The sequence below is a fragment of the Bufo bufo genome, chromosome 2, assembly GCF_905171765.1.
Source record: "Bufo bufo chromosome 2, aBufBuf1.1, whole genome shotgun sequence".
NCBI classification, from domain to species: Eukaryota; Metazoa; Chordata; class Amphibia; order Anura; family Bufonidae; genus Bufo; species Bufo bufo.
The window spans coordinates 12,550,608-12,571,286 of record NC_053390.1 but is presented as its reverse complement, the minus strand read 5'-3'; the positions used below and the strand labels follow the sequence as shown (position 1 = coordinate 12,571,286).

The 20,679-nt window shown below is 44.6% G+C and overlaps 2 protein-coding genes across 2 annotated transcripts; both read left to right on the top strand.

Annotated features, from left to right (window-relative positions):
• Positions 1–228: 228 nt before the first annotated feature.
• Positions 229–20,123, top strand: LOC120992052 (gastrula zinc finger protein XlCGF71.1-like). The gene is made up of 2 exons (XM_040420814.1): positions 229–271; positions 19,130–20,123. Exons 1-2 carry the CDS (start codon positions 238–240, stop codon positions 19,927–19,929), a joined length of 834 nt encoding a protein of 277 aa, XP_040276748.1. The 5' UTR covers positions 229–237; the 3' UTR covers positions 19,930–20,123.
• LOC120992046 (gastrula zinc finger protein XlCGF17.1-like) lies at positions 9,601–10,702 on the top strand. Its single transcript, XM_040420806.1, has one exon. The coding sequence runs from the start codon at positions 9,720–9,722 to the stop codon at positions 10,635–10,637; it is 918 nt and encodes a 305-aa protein (XP_040276740.1). The 5' UTR covers positions 9,601–9,719; the 3' UTR covers positions 10,638–10,702.
• Positions 20,124–20,679: the final 556 nt, after the last annotated feature.

The following is a 20,679-nucleotide window of genomic DNA, read 5'->3' as shown; positions in this document are numbered from 1 at the left end:
CCTGATACATAAGCAGAAGATCCTAGAACTCACCCACAAGATGATGGAGCTGCTGACTGGAGAGGTGACACTGCTGGGAATGCTGGGAAATTCTCCAGTAACAGCACTGGAGGGGTCTGGGTGATGACGGTGTCATTGTGTTGTCAGGTTCCTATAAGGTGTCAGGACGTCACTGTCTATTTCTCCATGGAGGAGTGGGAGTATATAGAAGGACACAAGGACCTGTACAAGGAGGCCATGATGGAGGAGCACCAGCCTCTTATATCACAAGGTAAGAGCCGTCATGTGCAGTGTATACACGTGTGTGCAGTGACATGTAATGGAGGAGCACCAGCCTCTTATATCACAAGGTAAGAGCCGTCATGTGCAGTGTATACACGTGTGTGCAGTGACATGTAATGGAGGAGCACCAGCCTCTTATATCACAGGGTAAGAGCCGTCATGTGCAGTGTGTACACGTGTGTGCAGTGACATGTAATGGAGGAGCACCAGCCTCTTATATCACAGGGTAAGAGCCGTCATGTGCAGTGTATACACGTGTGTGCAGTGACATGTAATGGAGGAGCACCAGCCTCTTATATCACAAGGTAAGACCCGTCATGTGCAGTGTATACACGTGTGTGCAGTGACATGTAATGGAGGAGCACCAGCCTCTTATATCACAAGGTAAGACCCGTCATGTGCAGTGTATACACGTGTGTGCAGTGACATGTAATGGAGGAGCACCAGCCTCTTATATCACAAGGTAAGAGCCGTCATGTGCAGTGTATACACGTGTGTGCAGTGACATGTAATGGAGGAGCACCAGCCTCTTATATCACAGGGTAAGAGCCGTCATGTGCAGTGTATACACGTGTGTGCAGTGACATATAATGGAGGAGCACCAGCCTCTTATATCACAAGGTAAGAGCCGTCATGTGCAGTGTATACACGTGTGTGCAGTGACATGTAATGGAGGAGCACCAGCCACTTATATCACAAGGTAAGACCCTTCATGTGCAGTGTATACACGTGTGTGCAGTGACATGTACTGGAGGAGCACCAGCCTCTTATATCACAGGGTAAGACCCGTCATGTGCAGTGTATACACGTGTGTGCAGTGTCATGTAACTGAGGAGCACCGGCCTCTTATATCACAAGGTAAGAGCCGTCATGTGCAGTGTATACACGTGTGTGCAGTGACATGTAATGGAGGAGCACCAGCCTCTTATATCACAGGGTAAGAGCCGTCATGTGCAGTGTATACACGTGTGTGCAGTGACATGTAATGGAGGAGCACCAGCCTCTTATATCACAAGGTAAGACCCGTCATGTGCAGTGTATACACGTGTGTGCAGTGACATGTAATGGAGGAGCACCAGCCTCTTATATCACAAGGTAAGACCCGTCATGTGCAGTGTATACACGTGTGTGCAGTGACATGTAATGGAGGAGCACCGGCCTCTTATATCACAAGGTAAGAGCCGTCATGTGCAGTGTATACACGTGTGTGCAGTGACATGTAATGGAGGAGCACCAGCCTCTTATATCACAAGGTAAGAGCCGTCATGTGCAGTGTATACACGTGTGTGCAGTGACATGTAATGGAGGAGCACCAGCCTCTTATATCACAAGGTAAGAGCCGTCATGTGCAGTGTATACACGTGTGTGCAGTGACATGTAATGGAGGAGCACCAGCCTCTTACAGTCATGTGAAAAAATTAGGACACCCTTTGAAAGCATGTGGTTTTTTGTAACATTTTTAATAAATGGTTATTTCATCTCCGTTTCAACAATACAGAGAGATTAAAGTAATCCAACTAAACAAAGAAAACTGAAGAAAAGTCTTTTCAAGATCTTCTGTAAATGTCATTCTACAAAAATGCCTATTCTAACTGAGGAAAAAGATAGGACACCCTCACATGTATTCCCTCTTAAATTGGCTCAGATCTCACACAGGTATATCACACCAGGTGCACATAATTAGTAGATCGTTACTCTGCATGTTGAATGAGGCTTGCCCTATTTAAACCTCAGACATTTAGTTTGGTGTGCTCCTGACTGTTGAAGTGAGAGTGAGCACCATGGTGAGAGCAAAAGAGCTGTCAGAGGACTTCAGAAAAAAGATTGTAGCAGCCTATGAGTCTGGGAAGGGATTTAAAAAGATCTCAAAAGATTTTGAAATCAGCCATTCCACTGTCCGGAAGATAGTCTACAAGTGGAGGGCTTTCAAAACAACTGCCAACATGCCCAGGACTGGTCGCCCCAGCAAGTTCACCCCAAGAGCAGACCGCAAGATGCTAAAAGAGGTATCCAAAAACCCTAAAGTGTCATCTCGAGAACTACAGCAGGCTCTGGCTACTGTTGATGTAGAAGTACATGCCTCTACAATCGGAAAGAGACTGTACAAGTTTAACTTGCATGGGAGGTGTGCAAGGAGGAAACCTTTGCTTTCCAAGAGAAACATCGAGGCCAGACTGACATTTGCCAGCGATAAAGTTGACAAAGACCAGGACTTCTGGAATAATGTTCTTTGGACAGATGAGTCCAAAATTGAATTATTTGGACACAACAGCAGAGGACATGTTTGGCGTAAACCAAACACAGCATTCCAAGAAAAGAACCTCATACCAACTGTGAAGCATGGAGGTGGAAGTGTCATGGTTTGGGGCTGCTTTGCTGCAGCAGGACCTGGTCAGCTCACCATCATAGAATCCACGATGAATTCTACTGTGTATCAGAAGGTGCTTGAAGAACATGTTAGACCATCAGTTAGAAAATTAAAGCTGAAGCGGAACTGGACCATGCAACATGACAATGACCCAAAACATACTAGTAAATCAACCAAAGATTGGCTGAAAAAGAAGAAATGGAGAGTCCTGGAATGGCCAAGTCAAAGTCCAGATTTGAATCCCATTGAGATGCTGTGGGGTGACTTGAAAAGGGCTGTACGTGCAAGAAACCCCTCAAACATCTCACAGCTGAAAAAGTTCTGCATTGAGGAGTGGGGTAAAATTTCCTCAGACCGATGTCGAAGACTGGTAGATGGCTACAAGAACCGTCTCACTGCAGTTATTTCAGCCAAAGGAGGTAACACTCGCTATTAGGGGCAAGGGTGTCCTATCTTTTTCCTCAGTTAGAATAGGCATTTTTGTAGAATGACATTTACAGAAGATCTTGAAAAGACTTTTCTTCAGTTTTCTTTGTTTAGTCGGATTACTTTAATCTCTCTGTATTGTTGAAACGGAGATGAAATAACCATTTATTAAAAATGTTACAAAAAACCACATGCTTTCAAAGGGTGTCCTAATTTTTTCACAAGACTGTATATCACAAGGTAAGAGCCGTCATGTGCAGTGTATACACGTGTGTGCAGTGACATGTAATGGAGGAGCACCAGCCTCTTATATCGCAAGGTAAGAGCCGTCATGTGCAGTGTGTACACGTATGTGCAGTGACATGTAATGGAGGAGCACCAGCCTATTATATCACAGGGTAAGAGCCGTCATGTGCAGTGTGTACACGTGTGTGCAGTGACATGTAATGGAGGAGCACCAGCCTCTTATATCACAGGGTAAGACTCGTCATGTGCAGTGTGTACACGTGTGTGCAGTGACATGTAATGGAGGAGCACCAGCCTCTTATATCACAAGGTAAGAGCCGTCATGTGCAGTGTATACACGTGTGTGCAGTGACATGTAATGGAGGAGCACCAGCCTCTTATATCACAAGGTAAGAGCCGTCATGTGCAGTGTGTACACGTGTGTGCAGTGACATGTAATGGAGGAGCACCAGCCTCTTATATCACAAGGTAAGAGCCGTCATGTGCAGTGTATACACGTGTGTGCAGTGACATGTAATGGAGGAGCACCAGCCTCTTATATCACAAGGTAAGAGCCGTCATGTGCAGTGTATACACGTGTGTGCAGTGACATGTAATGGAGGAGCACCAGCCTCTTATATCACAAGGTAAAACCCGTCATGTGCAGTGTGTACACGTGTGTGCAGTGACATGTAATGGAGGAGCACCAGCCTCTTGTATCACAAGGTAAGAGCCGTCATGTGCAGTGTATACACGTGTGTGCAGTGACATGTAATGGAGGAGCACCAGCCTCTTATATCACAAGGTAAGAGCCGTCATGTGCAGTGTATACACGTGTGTGCAGTGACATGTAATGGAGGAGCACCAGCCTCTTATATCACAGGGTAAGAGCCGTCATGTGCAGTGTATACACGTGTGTGCAGTGACATGTAATGGAGGAGCACCAGCCTCTTATATCACAGGGTAAGAGCCGTCATGTGCAGTGTATACACGTGTGTGCAGTGACATGTAATGGAGGAGCTCCACAGTTTCTTCTCACATTACATTAGATGCTACGTGTTCTTTATATGTCAGTCATGTCCATCGGGCTCCAGTCACATGATTTTTTGTATTAAAATTCTTGTCTGGCATCGGCTTTAAATTGCTAAATGTGATCCTGTTGTCCATCACTTCAGTGATTATCTGCTCATCCCCTTCAGACTGAACGTGTGACTTCTAGCAGTAATTGCATGTCCCAGAATGTTCCAGCTGCATTAGAGCGTGTTCACACAGGGCACATTTATTGTAGACATTTCCATGTATTGGGTTGTTTCTGCAGCAGGTGCATGGATTATTACAAGCCACATTCAGGGCAGCGGGACAGTCACAGAAATGTCTGCAGCTGATCTGCTCTGTGTGGACTTGCTGGTAGATAACCAGTGACTGATCTGCGCTGCTCTTATAATCTGTCCAAAAAAGGGGGGATTTTAAGGTTCCGCATATAGAAACAACAAGCAGGTTCTGCAGGGGCGGGGCTTACGATGCTCCATTGTGACAGAAAAGCCAACCACTAAGTGGTATAAAGGTAGACAGACTTCTGCAGCAGATCTGTCCTCCAGCCCAAGCTCCTGTGATAAATGTGGAGCATCTCTAGATTTACTCTGTACGTTTTAGACAGGATTAGTAAATCTGCCCAGTTGTTTACCCAATGGTTGCAGGGTGTCCAGACCATGAGGCAGCAAAGAAGCTCCAAACCATGATGCTCCTTGTTTTATTCAAATGATGTCTAGTTGCTGTTGAAAGGCAAAATGTGTTGGCAGAGAGCAGGACTCGTTTCCAGACATGGCCAGGCTTTTTAATTTTTTTTGGTTTTGTTAAGTCATTATTTACTGTATGTAATAAAAGTCATGACCTGGTGTAAACCAGAATCCTGGGCCACACTGGATCTACCGCCGGGCATCCTGCTGCATACTTACAATGCCCTGGATGCTTGGCGCTGGATCCATCTTTATGATGTTCTCTTTGAAACCAATGTTAATTGTTTGGTGTTTACTAGTTTATAGCTACCATTTCATGCTTATATTTGTACCAATACACTATGTGAAGAATCTGCAGGGTCATGATGGGAAACGGATGTGTATGACAAAGGATGGGAGGAGAAGCGTGCACTTTAATATACCACAATGGCAGAAATACGGTTGATGTCCTGGAATGTTAGGGGCCTTGGGAGTGTTAGGAAACGCACAATGGTGTTTACAGCGATCAGAAGGTTTAATCCTCATATCCTGTGTTTGGAAGAGACCCATCTACTCCATGATAAGACTAGAAGATTATGTAGGCCTTGGGTTCAGTGGTCTAGTCACTCATGCTATTCCAACTTGGCAAGGGGAGTTTCTCTCATGGTTCATAAATCTCTGAGATGGGAGGTGGAGAAGCTACAGGTGGACAATGCGGGAAGGTTCATTTTTGTGGCAGCATACATTAACTGCATATTATATGTTATACTAGGAATTTATATTCCTCCCCCCTCTTCCCTCCAAGTATTGCACCAAGCAATATGTTTCGCAGCCTCATTTCCCACAGCACGAGTCATATGTATGGGAGACCTTAACATGACCCTACACCCCCTGCTGGATCGTTTTCAAGGGCAGGGACAGCCCCACGGGGTGTCTCAGACAGACTCACCACTATCTAAATTGATGACAGAAGTGGGGTGGGAGGACCTGTGGCGCCTTAAACACCCAGATGACAGGGTCTACTCGTGCCAGTCAGCAAGTCATCACTCCCTGTCCCGCATTGATTACGCCTTTGGTAACTCCATAGTGAGTTCACTCTCCCATCAGGTGGAGTATGGTGTGAGAGGGGTATCAGATCATAGCCCTATACTATTGTCCTTGCTAATGTCTGCCAGGGGAGTGGGACGTTCCATGAGGGTGCATCCCTTCTGGTTAACATTGTTCCCGCCCTCAGATCGTATCCCAGACCAATTGTCTATGTTTCTGTCTGAACATGTCGCCTATACAGATAGGTCGATAGTATGGGAGACGTTGAAGGCATATTTGAGGGGATGCCTGAGATCGTCCATTTCATTTATCAAACGGAATTCTGCTAAACAAGAAAGAGACCTGGCTGAGGAATGTGCTGGAAGGGAGAGGCTGTATGTTGCGGACCCAACATCTCAGAATAGGGAGGAGTGGTTACAAGTTGGGAGACGTTATCTTACGTTACTACAAGAAAAAGCTCAACGTAAAATGTTTTTCACCAAACAATCTTTTTTTGAATTGGGCAATCAGTCTAGTAAGTTGCTGGCTCATATCGTTCACCAGAACCAGGCGTCTCCTGCTATCCTGCGTATTAAAGATGGAGGGGGAACTATAATAGTGGAACCAGAGGCTATAGCTCAGCGCTTCCGTGAATTCTATAAAGATCTATATGAGGCTCGTGTTAATTATACTACGGAAACAGTCAATACTTACCTGCAGGAGTTAAACTATCCCAAGCTCTCACAAGATTTAGCTCAATCTTTGGAAGGTCCAATATTGGAAAGGGAAATAGTGGACGCCATCAAATATTTAGCGAATGGAAAATCCCCTGGTCCGGATGGGCTACCTTTAGAAATATACTCTAGATATGCTGATCAGTTGGTAAATCCCTTATTGCAAATGTACCATGACTCCCTCTCAAAGGGTGTCCTACCGGCTTCACTGTATGAGGCTACTATTGTAATATTGCTCAAACCGGGCAAGGACCCGACTGATTGCGGATCATACAGACCCATATCATTATTGAATCTAGACTATAAGATTCTAGCTAAGATTTTAGCACAGAGACTGAATGGGGTTATAGTAAATCTTATTCATCCCGATCAGTCTGGATTCTTGCCCGGTAGGTCCACGACAGATAATATACGTAGAGTACAGGTGGTCACCCAGATTGGCCTTCAATGGAAAAAACATTGGGCCCTTGCCTCATTAGATACAGCTAAGGCATTTGATTCAGTGGAATGGCCCTACCTATTGGCGACGTTAGAATGTTTTGGGATAGGTCCAGCATTTATTAAGTGGATTTCAGTACTGTATAAGCATCCCTCAGCTGGTATTCTGGTGAACGGTATGAGTTCTGCGAACTTTGATCTGGGCCGTGGGACCAGACAAGGGTGCCCACTGTCACCATTATTATTTGCCTTGGCGATTGAGCCTCTGGCTATTCGAATAAGATCAGATGCCCTATTCCAGGGGATACACATAGGAGATCAAGAGGACAGAGTGGGTTTATATGCGGATGACATGATATTATTTATGTCAGATGTAGAATCCACACTACCCCGAGCCACTCATCTCATTGAAACATTTAGTCAGTTTTCAGGTCTCAAGATTAACTGGACTAAATCTGTTTTATTTCCACTGTATACCTTATCTCCATCCTCATTGAATACAGAGTTACCTATAGTATCTGAGTTTAAATATCTGGGAATCCATATTACCAAAGACGTAACGTCTTTTCACACCCTCAACATACAGCCTCTCCTGAACTACAGTGCGGATAAGTTCAGGATTTGGAGTGGACTTCCTCTGTCTGTTTCGGGTCGAATTAACCTAATCAAACTGATTATCTTGCCTAAATGGCTATATGTTCTGGAGCATGCTCCCTGCATAGTGCCCAAAAAAATATTTCAACGCTTCAGGTCTCTCCTATCTCCATTCATATGGGGTAATAACAGACGTAAATTGTCTATTGATGTGCTATGTAGGCCAAAAGGTGAAGGAGGTATGTCCTTGCCTGATTTATATTTGTATTACCTGGCAGGGCAAATGAGGCAGCTAAGATCATGGATTTCCTCCGAGGGTACTCTAACCAGAGCGGAAAAACAGTTAGCGGTGTTCTTAGATATCTCATCATTATGGTCAGTACTGGAACAACCAAAACTGTTTGGTCGAATGCTCCTACCTATACACAAACTAGCCGCCCAGGTCTGGGAAGCTGGCAGGAAACTGCACTCTCACACAGACTTGATACCTGAGGTACCTCTATGGGATAACCCCATGTTTCCTTCCCTTCGCATAGGAATAGATGGACGGTTCTGGAGAGATCATGGGGTAGGTATACTGGGGGATTTGTACACCAGTAATGTGTTTAATTCCTTTGAACAATTAAAGGATCGCCATGATCTCCCTAGAACATCCTTTTTTAAATACCTCCAGATACGTCATGCAATGAGCACTCACTTCGGAAATACTACAATATCCATTTCTGAGTATCCACTGATTGGTGTCATACGCTCCCAGGGCCCCAAGGGATTTATCTCTGCCCTCTACACTCACCTACTGAATACTAAAATGCATGGAACCCCCCTCTTGGTGCTATCTAAATGGGAAGCACTAATACCAGGTATTACTAATGAGGAAATTAATGATATATTAGAATCCTCTGTGTTGGTTTCTCCATCTATCAACAATAAATTCATACAGCTATGTATTGTCCACCAAAGTTATCTATCACCCGTGCGGCTACAAAGGATAGGCAAATTGACACATTCCAGGTGTCACAGATGTGACGCGGAAGGGGCAAATTTTTGGCACCTTATATGGGAATGTCCATATATACAAAACTTCTGGTCTGACATTATAAATTTCCTCAATACACTCACGCATCCTTCTGTGGCATTGACTCCACAGGTGTGCTTGTTTGGTATTCTGGACGAGGAAGTATACCCACATCATTGTAGAATATTTTTAAGAGAAACACTATTTCTCGCACGAAAGGCTATTGCAATTCGCTGGATGGGTGATAGACGACCTTCTATTAACCAATGGAAAGTACTTGTGAACAGCGTAGTGTCCTATGAGAATATTGTATTTAAAAACCGAGGGTGTTCCCAGAAGTTTAATAAAGTATGGGGATCTTGGTGTTCATCCATGCATACGATGTATTCAGCTCCCAGATTTATAGATAACCTTAATACAATGTTAAGGTAAAATGCTTGTATACACACTATAGATATATGTCCTACCTGTCATGACTGCTTTATGCATCCATTATAACTATGAAGTGTAACTTGAAGCGGATGTTAGTATGAATATGGTACTGTTTTGTTGTACTTTGTATTTGAATGTCTCATTGATCTTCATGTGTACTATGATCTGTAATTCTCTAATGATTCGTTCAATAAAACGAGTTTAAAAAAAAAAAAAAAACCAGAATCCTGGACTTTGTCAGGAAGTTATAGAAACTTTGTAAGGCTGGGATCACAAGTTTTTTTGGCCAAAGTCAGGAATGGATTCCAAATGAATGAACACTTCTCCTTCCTGCTGGATCAACTTCCAGCCGAATTGGAATGTTATAAGTTTGTCTACTCTGTAGTTTGCAAAAAACAACAACTTTAAAACAAAGTTACATTTTTATCTTAACAGAAAATCCCAGTAAGAAATGTGAAAATGTCATGTTACTACTAGATAAAGATATCCTGCAGTGCTCTAAAGGAGAAAACCTCATTACCCTTAATGTACATCCAGGACTTCACAGTACAGATCTGTCATATAATCCTTCTAATTATGAGGAACCTTCTCCTGACCAATCACAGATTGTTACCACAAGTACAAGTCAGAAAAGGATTAAAAGGTTTAATTGTTGTAAAGAATCCACAAACCACTCAGGACTTTCTACACACCGAAGACGTCACAAAGGAGAGAAAATGTATTCATGTTCAGAATGTGGGAAATGTTTTAGACACAAATCACATCTTGTTACACATGAGAGAAGTCACACAGGAGAGAAACCATATTCATGTTCAGAATGTGGGAAATGTTTTACAGAGAAATCAAATATTGTTATACAGGAGAGAAGTCACACAGGAGAAAAAGCATATACATGTTCAGAATGTGGGAAGTGTTTCACACTGAAATCAATTCTTGTTCAACATCAAAGATGTCACACAGGTGAGAAACCATATTCGTGTTCAGAATGTGGGAAATGTTTTACAGATAAATCCAATCTTGTTAAACATGAGAGAAGTCACACAGGTGAGAAGCCATATTCATGTTCAGAATGTGGGAAATGTTTTACATATAAATCATATCTTGTTAGACATGAGAGAAAACACACAGGAGAGAAACCATATTCATGTTCAGAATGTGGGGAATGTTTTAGACAAAAATCACATCTTGTTATACATGAGAGAAGACACACAGGAGAGAAACCATATTCATGTTCAGAATGTGGGAAATGTTTTACACAGAAATCCAATCTTGTTACACATGAGAGAATTCACACAGGAGTGAAGCCATATTCATGTTCAGAATGTGGAAAACGTTTTTCAGATAAATCGAGTCTTCTAAAACATAAGAGGAATCACACATGAGAGAAGCTGCATTCAGAATGAGAAAAATGTTTTTGCTTCTTAAGGCATAGGCTACTTTCACACTGGCGTTTTGGTTTCCGTTTGTGAGATCCGTTTCAGGGTTCTCACAAGCGGTCCAAAATGGATCAGTTTTGCCCTAATGCATTCTGAATGGAAAAGGATCCATTCAGAATGCATCAGTTTGCCTCCAATCAGTCTCCATTCCGCTCTGCAGGCGGATGCCAAAACGCTGCCTGCAGCGTTTTGCTGTCCGCTTCACGAAACTGAGTCAAACAGATCTGTCCTGGCACACAATGTAAGTCAATGGGGACAGATCTGTTTTATCTGGCACAATAGAAAATGGATCCGTCTCCCATTGACTTTTAATGGTGTTCATGACTAAACCGTCTTGGCTATGTTATAGATAATACAAACGGATCTGTTCATGACGGATGCATGCGGTTGTATTATTGTAACGGATCAGTTTTTGCAGATCCATGACGGATCCACCCAAAACGCAATTGTGAAAGTAGCCATAATTAGGGGTCATTAGTGAAGTCCCACAAGAGAGAAGCCATATGGCCACAATATAAGGAAACACCATATCACTGGGTCATAGACATTGTTTTAATTTCAACTTTTATATTTGGATATAAAAGCTTTATTGATGTCACATAACGGCTTCTTTAAAACATCTGATAAATCCTGCTTCGGAAGGCATAAATTCTGTTCATGACTTATATATATAAAAACGAGTTTCTGTCTGTCTAGATGTCTGGAAGTTCTTTATGCGCGACCAAACGACTGGACCGATCTTGTCACGGTGCGCTCTATGCGGGGTTCCAGGAGCCGGGACTGCCGAGGCGCGCTTGCGTCATCAGCACGCCCAGTGTCACCCGTTCCCGTTGGTAACCGCAATAGGGCTGAGCGCCGAGCCGCTCACTCGGCGCTCGGCTGGATTGGAACTCAGGAGTCATGTGGCGCTGACCAAGTCACATGACTCCACTGGCGCCCTATTTAAACAGGCAATTGCCTGTTATTGAGGTCCTTCCTACGATTACTTACCTGGTTTGTTGTTCTCCTGCTCGTGTTATACTTCCCGTCCATCTCATCCCTTGGTCTTGGCGTTCCCTCCTGGTTCTGACTTCGGCTTCCTCCTGACGATCCTCTGCTTGCTCCTCTGGTATTTTGATGCTCTCTTGGTTATAGACTCGGTTCGTTTGACTACTCTGTTATGTGTTTTGTCTGTCTTCCCTGCACTTATCCTAGTTGAGGGTTTGTCGACCAGTTGTCCCTTGTCACTAGGACTTGCGAGGCAAGGGGTGCGGGTTGAGCTCAGTGGTCACTTCCCCCACTCCCTGTGTGTGTGTGTGACAGAATAACAGGCCAAAATTACCATGGTTACCATGAATCCTTTGGTTACCCTGACGGAGCATGTTTCTAATTTGACTCAGATGGTTCAGGAATTGGGGGAGAAACTCCATTTACAGTCAGGTCCATAAATATTGGGACATCGACACAATTCAAACATTTGTGGCTCTATACACCACCACAATGGATTTGAAATGAAACGAACAAGATGTGCTTTACCTGCAGACTGTCAGCTTTAATTTGAGGGTATTTACATCCAAATCAGGTGAACGGTGCAGGAATTACAACAGTTTGCATATGTGCCTCCCACTTGTTAAGGAACCAAAAGTAATGGGACAGAATAATAATCATAAATCAAACTTTCACTTTTTAATACTTGGTTGCAAATCCTTTGCAGTCAATTACAGCCTGAATTCTGGAACGCATAGACATCACCAGACGCTGGGTTTCATCCCTGGTGATGCTCTGCCAGGCCTCTACTGCAACTGTCCTTAGTTCCTGCTTGTTCCTCGGGCATTTTCACTTCAGTTTTGTCTTCAGCAAGTGAAATGCATGCTCAATCGGATTCAGGTCAGGTGATTGACTTGGCCATAGCATAACATTCCACTTCTTTCCCTTAAAAAACTCTTTGGTTGCTTTTGCAGTATGCTTTGGGTCATTGTCCACCTGCACTGTGAAGCGCCGTCTAATAAGTTCTGAAGCATTTGGCTGAATATGAGCAGATAATATTGCCCGAAACACTTCAGAATTCATCCTGCTGCTTTTGTCAGCAGTCACATCATCAATAAATACAAGAGAACCAGTTCCATTGGCAGCCATACATGCCCACGCCATGACACTACCACCACCATGCTTCACTGATGTGGTGGTATGCTTAGGATCATGAGCAGTTCCTTTCCTTCTCCATACTCTTCTTTTCCCATCACTCTGGTACAAGTTGATCTTGGTCTCATCTGTCCATAGGATGTTGTTCCAGAACTGTGAAGGCTTTTTAAGATGTCGTTTGGCAAACTCTAATCTGGCCTTCCTGTTTTTGAGGCTCACCAATGGTTTACATCTTGTGGTGAACCCTCTGTATTCACTCTGGTGAAGTCTTCTCTTGATTGTTGACTTTGACACACATACACCTACCTCCTGGAGAGTGTTCTTGATCTGGCCAACTGTTGTGAAGGGTGTTTTCTTCACCAGGGAAAGAATTCTTCGGTCATCCACCACAGTTGTTTTCCGTGGTCCTCCAGGTCTTCCGGTGTTGCTGAGCTCACCGGTGCGTTCCTTCTTTTTAAGAATGTTCCAAACAGTTGTTTTGGCCACGCCTAATGTTTTTGCTATCTCTCTGATGGGTTTGTTTTGTTTTTTCAGCCTAACGATGGCTTGCTTCACTGATAGTGACAGCTCTTTGGATCTCATCTTTGAGTTGACAGCAACAGATTCCAAATGCAAATAACACACTTGAAATTAACTCTGGACCTTTTATCTACTCATTGTAATTAGGATAATGAGGGAATAACACACACCTGGCCATGGAACAGCTGAGAAGCCAATTGTCCCATTACCTTTGGTTCCTCAACAAGTGGGAGGCACATATGCAAACTGTTGTAATTCCTACACCGTTCACCTGATTTGGATGTAAATACCCTCAAATTAAAGCTTGACAGTCTGCAGTTAAAGCACATCTTGTTCTTTTCATTTGAAATCCATTGTGGTGGTGTATAGAGCCAAAAATGTTTGAATTTTGTCAATGTCCCAATATTTATGGACCTGACTGTACATGAGTCAGGACAGAGTGCCTCCACTCCGCATTCACCTAGTCATCATATGGAGCCCCAGATAAAGCTTCCGGAACTATTTTGTGGTGACCATAAAAAGTTTATTTCCTTCAATGAGAACTGTAAGCTTTACTTCAGGTTACGCCCCTTGTCATCCGGCTCTGAGAGTCAACGAGTAGGCATAGTTATCTCCCGACTACAGAGGGATCCCCAGGATTGGGCTTTTTCCTTGCCTTCTGAAGCTAGTTGTCTCAGTTACGTCAAGGGGTTGTTTCAGGCCCTGGGAACCTTGTATGATGAACCTGACAGGGCCATGGTAGCTGAAACCGCTCTTAAAGCTTTGGTTTAGGGAGATCAACCTGCAGAAGAGTATTGCACCCAGTTCAGAAGATGGTGTGTCTTCTCTGGCTGGAATGAACCAACCCTTAAAAGCCAGTTCAGGTCAGGGTTGTCCGAGAATCTTAAAGACCTATTAGTAAACTATCAGCTTCCTGAGACATTGGAGGAAACTATGACACTCGCTGTTCGACTTGACAGACGTGTTAGGGAGAGACGGCAGGAAAGTTTGTTTTTTCCCCAGGAGACGGTCCAGCCAGAGGTCCGTCCTAGGAGCAGAGCCGATATCTCTTCTGAGGAACCCATGCAGGTCGGGATGTCCTGTAGAGATCAGCGTCGCCGTCATGGGGCTCGTTTCTATTGTGGAGAATCAGACCATTGGATTAACCAGTGGTCCAAGAAGCCTTCCTCCGGTAAATCGACCAAGATGGGGGAGCCTAAGAACCAGGTATATCCAAACGTGGTCAAGAATAAGGTATTAGTACCTATTACTATCTCCATGAGTAATAACAAATGTTCTGGTAATGCTTTTATCGACTCTGGTTCTGCCGCCAACTTTATTGATCATAAATTTGCACTAGGGTTGGGCATTCCGATTTTGACAGTAGCCACTCCCATCCACATCATGGCGATAGATTCCACCCCCCTGGTGGGTGGTACCGTGAAGCATTTCACCTCTGAGATATCCTTGACTGTGGGGGGGTGTCACTCCGAAATATGCTCCTTGTTAGTTCTTGAAAACTTACCAGTTGAGGTAGTATTGGGGATGCCTTGACTTCAGTTACATAATCCCATTATTGACTGGACCAACGTAGAACTGGTGAAATGGGGGCTTAAATGCAACTCGTGCTTGTCTGTGATGCAAGCTGGGGTCTCAGCAGAATCCGATACATTGCCTCTACTCATTAAGGAATATATGGATGTGTTCTCCTCATCTGACCCCGAGTCTCTACCACCCCATAGGTCGTATGATTGCGCCATTGAATTGGTAGAGGGGGCACTCTAGGCTGTTATTGTAGGTTTCAGAGGTGAGAACTACAACTCCCAGCATTTTTCCAGTTCTGTAGGAAAGAAATCATAAAATGCTTTCTCCATACAAGGATCATCCCTCACATGTCACATGACCACAATTACAGCTCCTCCTCCTTCTTATCGCCTCTCTACAGCTGACCCCGCCCCCTTCACTGATCACATGATGGTGACATCATCACAGGTCCTTCACTATCTCCTCTCTCCACTGCTGAGCCCCGCCCCCTGCAGTGATCACATTACGGTGATGTCACCCCAGGGCCTTCCCCACTGCTGAGCCCCGCCCCCTGCACTGATCACATGACAGTGACATCACCCCAGGTCCTTCATCTCTGGCAGTGCAGCAGATACTGGGCAGGTCCTGGTCGGTAGTCACTGCTGAGCCCCACGTCCTGTACTGGTCACATGACAGTGACATCATCACAGGTCCTTCACCACCTCCTCTCTCCACTGCTGAGCCCCGCCCCCTGCACTGATCACATGATGGTGACATCACCCCCAGGTCCTTCACCACTGCTGAGCCCCGCCCCCTGCACTGATCACATGACGGTGAGGTCACCGCAGGTCCTTCAGCTCTGGCAGTGCAGCAGATACTGGGCAGGTCCTGGTCGGTAGTCACTGCTGAGCCCCACGTCCTGTACTGGTCACATGACAGTGACATCATCACAGGTCCTTCACCACCTCCTCTCTCCACTGCTGAGCCCCGCCCCCTGCACTGATCACATGATGGTGACATCACCCCCAGGTCCTTCACCACTGCTGAGCCCCGCCCCCTGCACTGATCACATGACGGTGACGTCACCCCAGGTCCTTCAGCTCCACAGTGCAGCAGATACTGGGCAGGTCCTGGTCGGTAGTCAGGGCTCTTGTTCTCTCTGGTATCAGCCATTCCTCCAGCCTGCAGGTAAGATGAGCTGTGAGGAGACAGTGTGGTGGAGAGCTCAGACATGTCACCTCTGGAGATTCTCCTCCATTACACACAAGGAATCCTTCTCCGCTCCTCAGCTTAGTATGATGGGGGAGGAGTAGTGGGGAGAGTGTGGGCTGTCATCATTCGCTGGCCCTGACTGTCCTGGTAAGGGGCCCCTGCCTCCAGGAGGAGAATGAATGGAGCGGGGCCCGGCCTGAGCTCAGCTCTCTCCAGTCTCTTCTCTAGGAGTTCTGGACACAGCTGAGCACAGCCCAGAGGTGGGACCTGCATCTATCAGACATTTATCTCCTGTGGAGCCACCAGAGATCTCCATGTTGGGGCCCCTGGAATCCATGTGTTGGGGGCTCTTAGAAGCGGGGCCCCTCCAGGCTCAGGAAGTGCAGTTCTTGAGGTGACATCTGGTCTTGACCCTGGATGATTTCCTCTCCTCTTCTCATAAAGGCGCCTGCAGTACTAGAAGCCTCCAGCTCCTCCAGTTCTCTCCTCTTCTCCTGAATGACCACCAAGGATGGACAGGAAGGAGATCAGCAGAAGAATATTAGACCTCACCTTGGAGATCATCTCCCTGCTGAGCGGAGAGGTAAACTTTTCTAGATTTCTCTCCTCTGTATTGTATTCTGTAACAAGTCAGACATCGGGAAGGAGAATCCATCATAGGAAGTGACAGGAAGAGTCCAGGGTCCTGGAGAACGGCCTCCAGACCTTCCAAGTGATGGAGAACCTGAAGATCAGCCCCCAATATGGTGAGTGATGTGTCATGTGACCAGTGACCAATAGTCATGTTGTAGGAGCCATGAGGAGGTAAGTAGGCACGTTGTACCCAGGAGGAGAGGGCCGGAGGAGAGCACATGGCCCCTGAAGGGTTTATTCCCTAAGTGTCTCTCTCCATCCACAGGAGTACACAATAGTGAAGAAGACATCGGGGGACTGTGTGACTCCCATCATCCATCTCCAGGAGTCAGGAGGGCGGAGCAGGACCCCTCCCCCCATCACAGAGCCTCCCCCTCACCCCCTGATACATGAGCAGAAGATCCTAGAACTCACCCACAAGATGATGGAGCTGCTGACTGGAGAGGTGACACTGCTGGGAATGCTGGGAAATTCTCCAGTAACAGCACTGGAGGGGTCTGGGTGATGACGGTGTCATTGTGTTGTCAGGTTCCTATAAGGTGTCAGGACGTCACTGTCTATTTCTCCATGGAGGAGTGGGAGTATATAGAAGGACACAAGGATCTGTACAAGGAGGCCATGATGGAGGAGCACCAGCCTCTTATATCACAGGGTAAGAGCCGTCATGTGCAGTGTATACACGTGTGTGCAGTGACATGTAATGGAGGAGCACCAGCCTCTTATATCACAAGGTAAGAGCCGTCATGTGCAGTGTATACACGTGTGTGCAGTGACATGTAATGGAGGAGCACCAGCCTCTTATATCACAAGGTAAGAGCCGTCATGTGCAGTGTATACACGTGTGTGCAGTGACATGTAATGGAGGAGCACCAGCCTCTTATATCACAAGGTAAGAGCCGTCATGTGCAGTGTATACACGTGTGTGCAGTGACATGTAATGGAGGAGCACCAGCCTCTTATATCACAGGGTAAGACCTGTCATGTGCAGTGTGTACACGTGTGTGCAGTGACATGTACTGGAGGAGCTCCAGCCTCTTATATCACAGGGTATGACCCGTCATGTGCAGTGTATACACGTGTGTGCAGTGACATGTAATGGAGGAGCACCAGCCTCTTATATCTCAAGGTAAGAGCCGTCATGTGCAGTGTATACACGTGTGTGCAGTGACATGTAATGGAGGAGCACCAGCCTCTTATATCACAGGGTAAGAGCCGTCATGTGCAGTGTATACACGTGTGTGCAGTGACATGTAATGGAGGATCTCCACAGTTTCTTCTCACATTACATTAGATGCTATGTGTTCTTTATATGTCAGTCATGTCCATAGGGCTCCATTCATATGATTTTTTGTATTAAAATTCTTGTCTGGCATCGGCTTTAAATTGCTAGATGTGATCCTGTTGTCCATCACTTAAGCGATTATCTGCTCATCCCCTTCAGACTGAACGTGTGACTTCTAGCAGTAATTGCATGTCCCAGAATGTTCCAGCTGCATTAGAGCGTGTTCACACAGGGCACATTTATTGTAGACATTTCCATATATTGGGTTGTTTCTGCAGCAGGTGCATGGATTATTACAAGCCACATTCAGGGCAGCGGGACAGTCACAGAAATGTCTGCAGCTGATCTGCTATGTGTGAACTTGCTGGTAGATAACCAGTGGCTGATCTGTGCTGCTCTTATAATCTGTCCAAAAAGGGGGGATTTTAAGGTTCCACATATAGAAACAACAGGCAGGTTCTGCAGGGGCGGGGCTTACGATGCTCCATTGTGACAGAAAAGCCAACCACTAAGTGGTATAGAGGTAGACAGACTTGTGGAGCTGTGCAGCAGATCTGTCCTCCAGCCCAAGCTCCTGTGATAAATGAGGAGCATCTCTAGATTTACTCTGTACGTTTTAAACAGGATTAGTAAATCTGCCCATTTGTTTACCCAATGGTTGCAGAGTGTCCAGACCATGAGGCAGAAAACAGCTCCAAACCATGATGTCCCCACAGCAGCTACAATCATGATGTACCTTCCACCAGCCCCAAACCATTAGGCCCCACTTCACCAGCTCCAACCATGATGCTCCTTGTTTAGTTCAAATGATGTCTAGTTGATGTTGAAATGCAAAATGTGTTGGCAGAGAGCAGGGCTCGTTTCCAGACATGGTCGGGCTTTTCAAATGCTTTAGTTTTGTTAAGTCATTATTTACTGTGTGTAATAAAAGTCATGACCTGGTGTAAACCAGAATCCTGGACTTTGTCAGGAAGTTATAGAAGCTTTGTAAGGCTGGGATCACAAGTGAAGATTTTTGGCCAAAGTCAGGAATGGATTCCAAATGAATGAACACTTCTCCTTCCTATTGGATCAACTCCCAGCTTAATTGGAAGGTTATAAGTTTGTCTACTCTGGAGTTTGCAAAAATAAATAAATTTAAAACAATTTTTCATTTTTATCTTAACAGAAAATTCCATTATGAAATGTGAAAATGTCATGTTACCACTAGATGAAGATATCCTGCAGCGCTCTTCAGGAGAAAACCTCATTACCCTTAATGTACATCCAGGTCTTCACAGTACAGATCTGTCATATAATCCTCCTAGTTATGAGGAACCTTCTACTGACCAATCACAGATTGTTACCACAAGTACAAGTCAGAAAAGGATTAAAAGGTTTCATTGTGGTAAAGAATCCACAAACAGCTCAGGACTTTCTACACACCGAAGACGTCGCAAAGGAAAGAAAATGTATTCATGTTCAGAATGTGGGAAATGTTTTACACAGAAAACACAACTTGTTAAACATGAGAGAAGTCACACAGGCGAAAAACCATATTCATGTTCAGAATGTGGGAAATGTTTTGCACAGAAATCCACTCTTGTTACACATGAGAGAAGTCACACAGGCGAAAAGCCTTATTCATGTTCAGAATGTGGGAGATGTTTTGCAGTGAAATCCACTCTTGTTACACATGAGAGAAGTCACACAGGAGAGAAGCCATATTTGTGTTCAGAATGTGGAAAATGTTTTACAGCGAAATCCAATCTTGTTATACATAAGAGAAGACACACAGGAGAGAAGCCGTATTCGTGTTCAGAATGTGGGAAATGTTTTACAGAGAAATCACATCTTGTTATACATAACAGATGTCACACAGGAGAGAAACCATATTCATGTTCAGAATGTGGGAAATGTTTTACACAGAAACCGAATCTTCTAAAACATAAGAGGAATCACACATTAGAGAAGCTGTATTCAGAATAAAAATGTTTTTTTCCTAAAGCCATAATTAGGGGTCATTAGTGAAGTCACACAAGAGAGAAGCCATATGGCCACAATATAACAAAACAATATATTACTGGGTCATAGACATTGTTTTCATTTCAGGTTGTATATTTGGATATAAAAGCTTAATTGATGTCACATAACGGCTTCTATAAAACATCTGATAAATCCTGTTTAGGAAGACATATATTCCGTTCATTAATATTGGAATTGGAGCACCGCACACTATAATTACTGGTGCCAGCAAGGACTGTATATTCTTATTTAGTAGTATGCAAATTGCTGCACACAGATTATTCAGCTGCAATTTCAATATTTTATTGGTGCGATATCATACAAATCAGGATCCAGTTACATCATGAATTAGTTTGGTTAACCGCTCTCTATAATAATGGCGACCGTACGTTTCGGTCCAGGCAGACTTTCTTCAGCGGTCTGATTATCTGTAGTTGGTGGTAGAGGAGGTCTGGGCTGGATCACATATATTCTGTTCATGACTTATATATTTAACCCTTTTAGCCCCGGAGGGTTTTGCGCATTTTAGTTTTTTTCTCCCTGCCTTTCCAGGCCTTTTTAATTTTTGCGTTTTACATAGCCGTATGAGCGCTTGTTTTTTGCAGGACAAGTTGCATTTTCTAACTCCACCATTTAATATTGCAAATGATGTAGTAGGGAGATGGAAAAAAATGCCACATGTGGTGAAATTGTAAATATAACGCAATTTTGCAA

Excerpts from the sequence above, each read along its gene's own strand:
- LOC120992052 (XM_040420814.1), top strand. The coding sequence starts at position 238 with ATGATGGAGGAGCACCAGCCTCTTATATCACAAG. Across the intron at positions 272-19,129 it reads CCAGCCTCTTATATCACAAG|AAAATTCCATTATGAAATGT; the intron begins GTAAGAGCCGTC and ends TTATCTTAACAG.
- LOC120992046 (XM_040420806.1), top strand. The coding sequence starts at position 9,720 with ATGTTACTACTAGATAAAGATATCCTGCAGTGCTCTAAAGGAGAAAAC.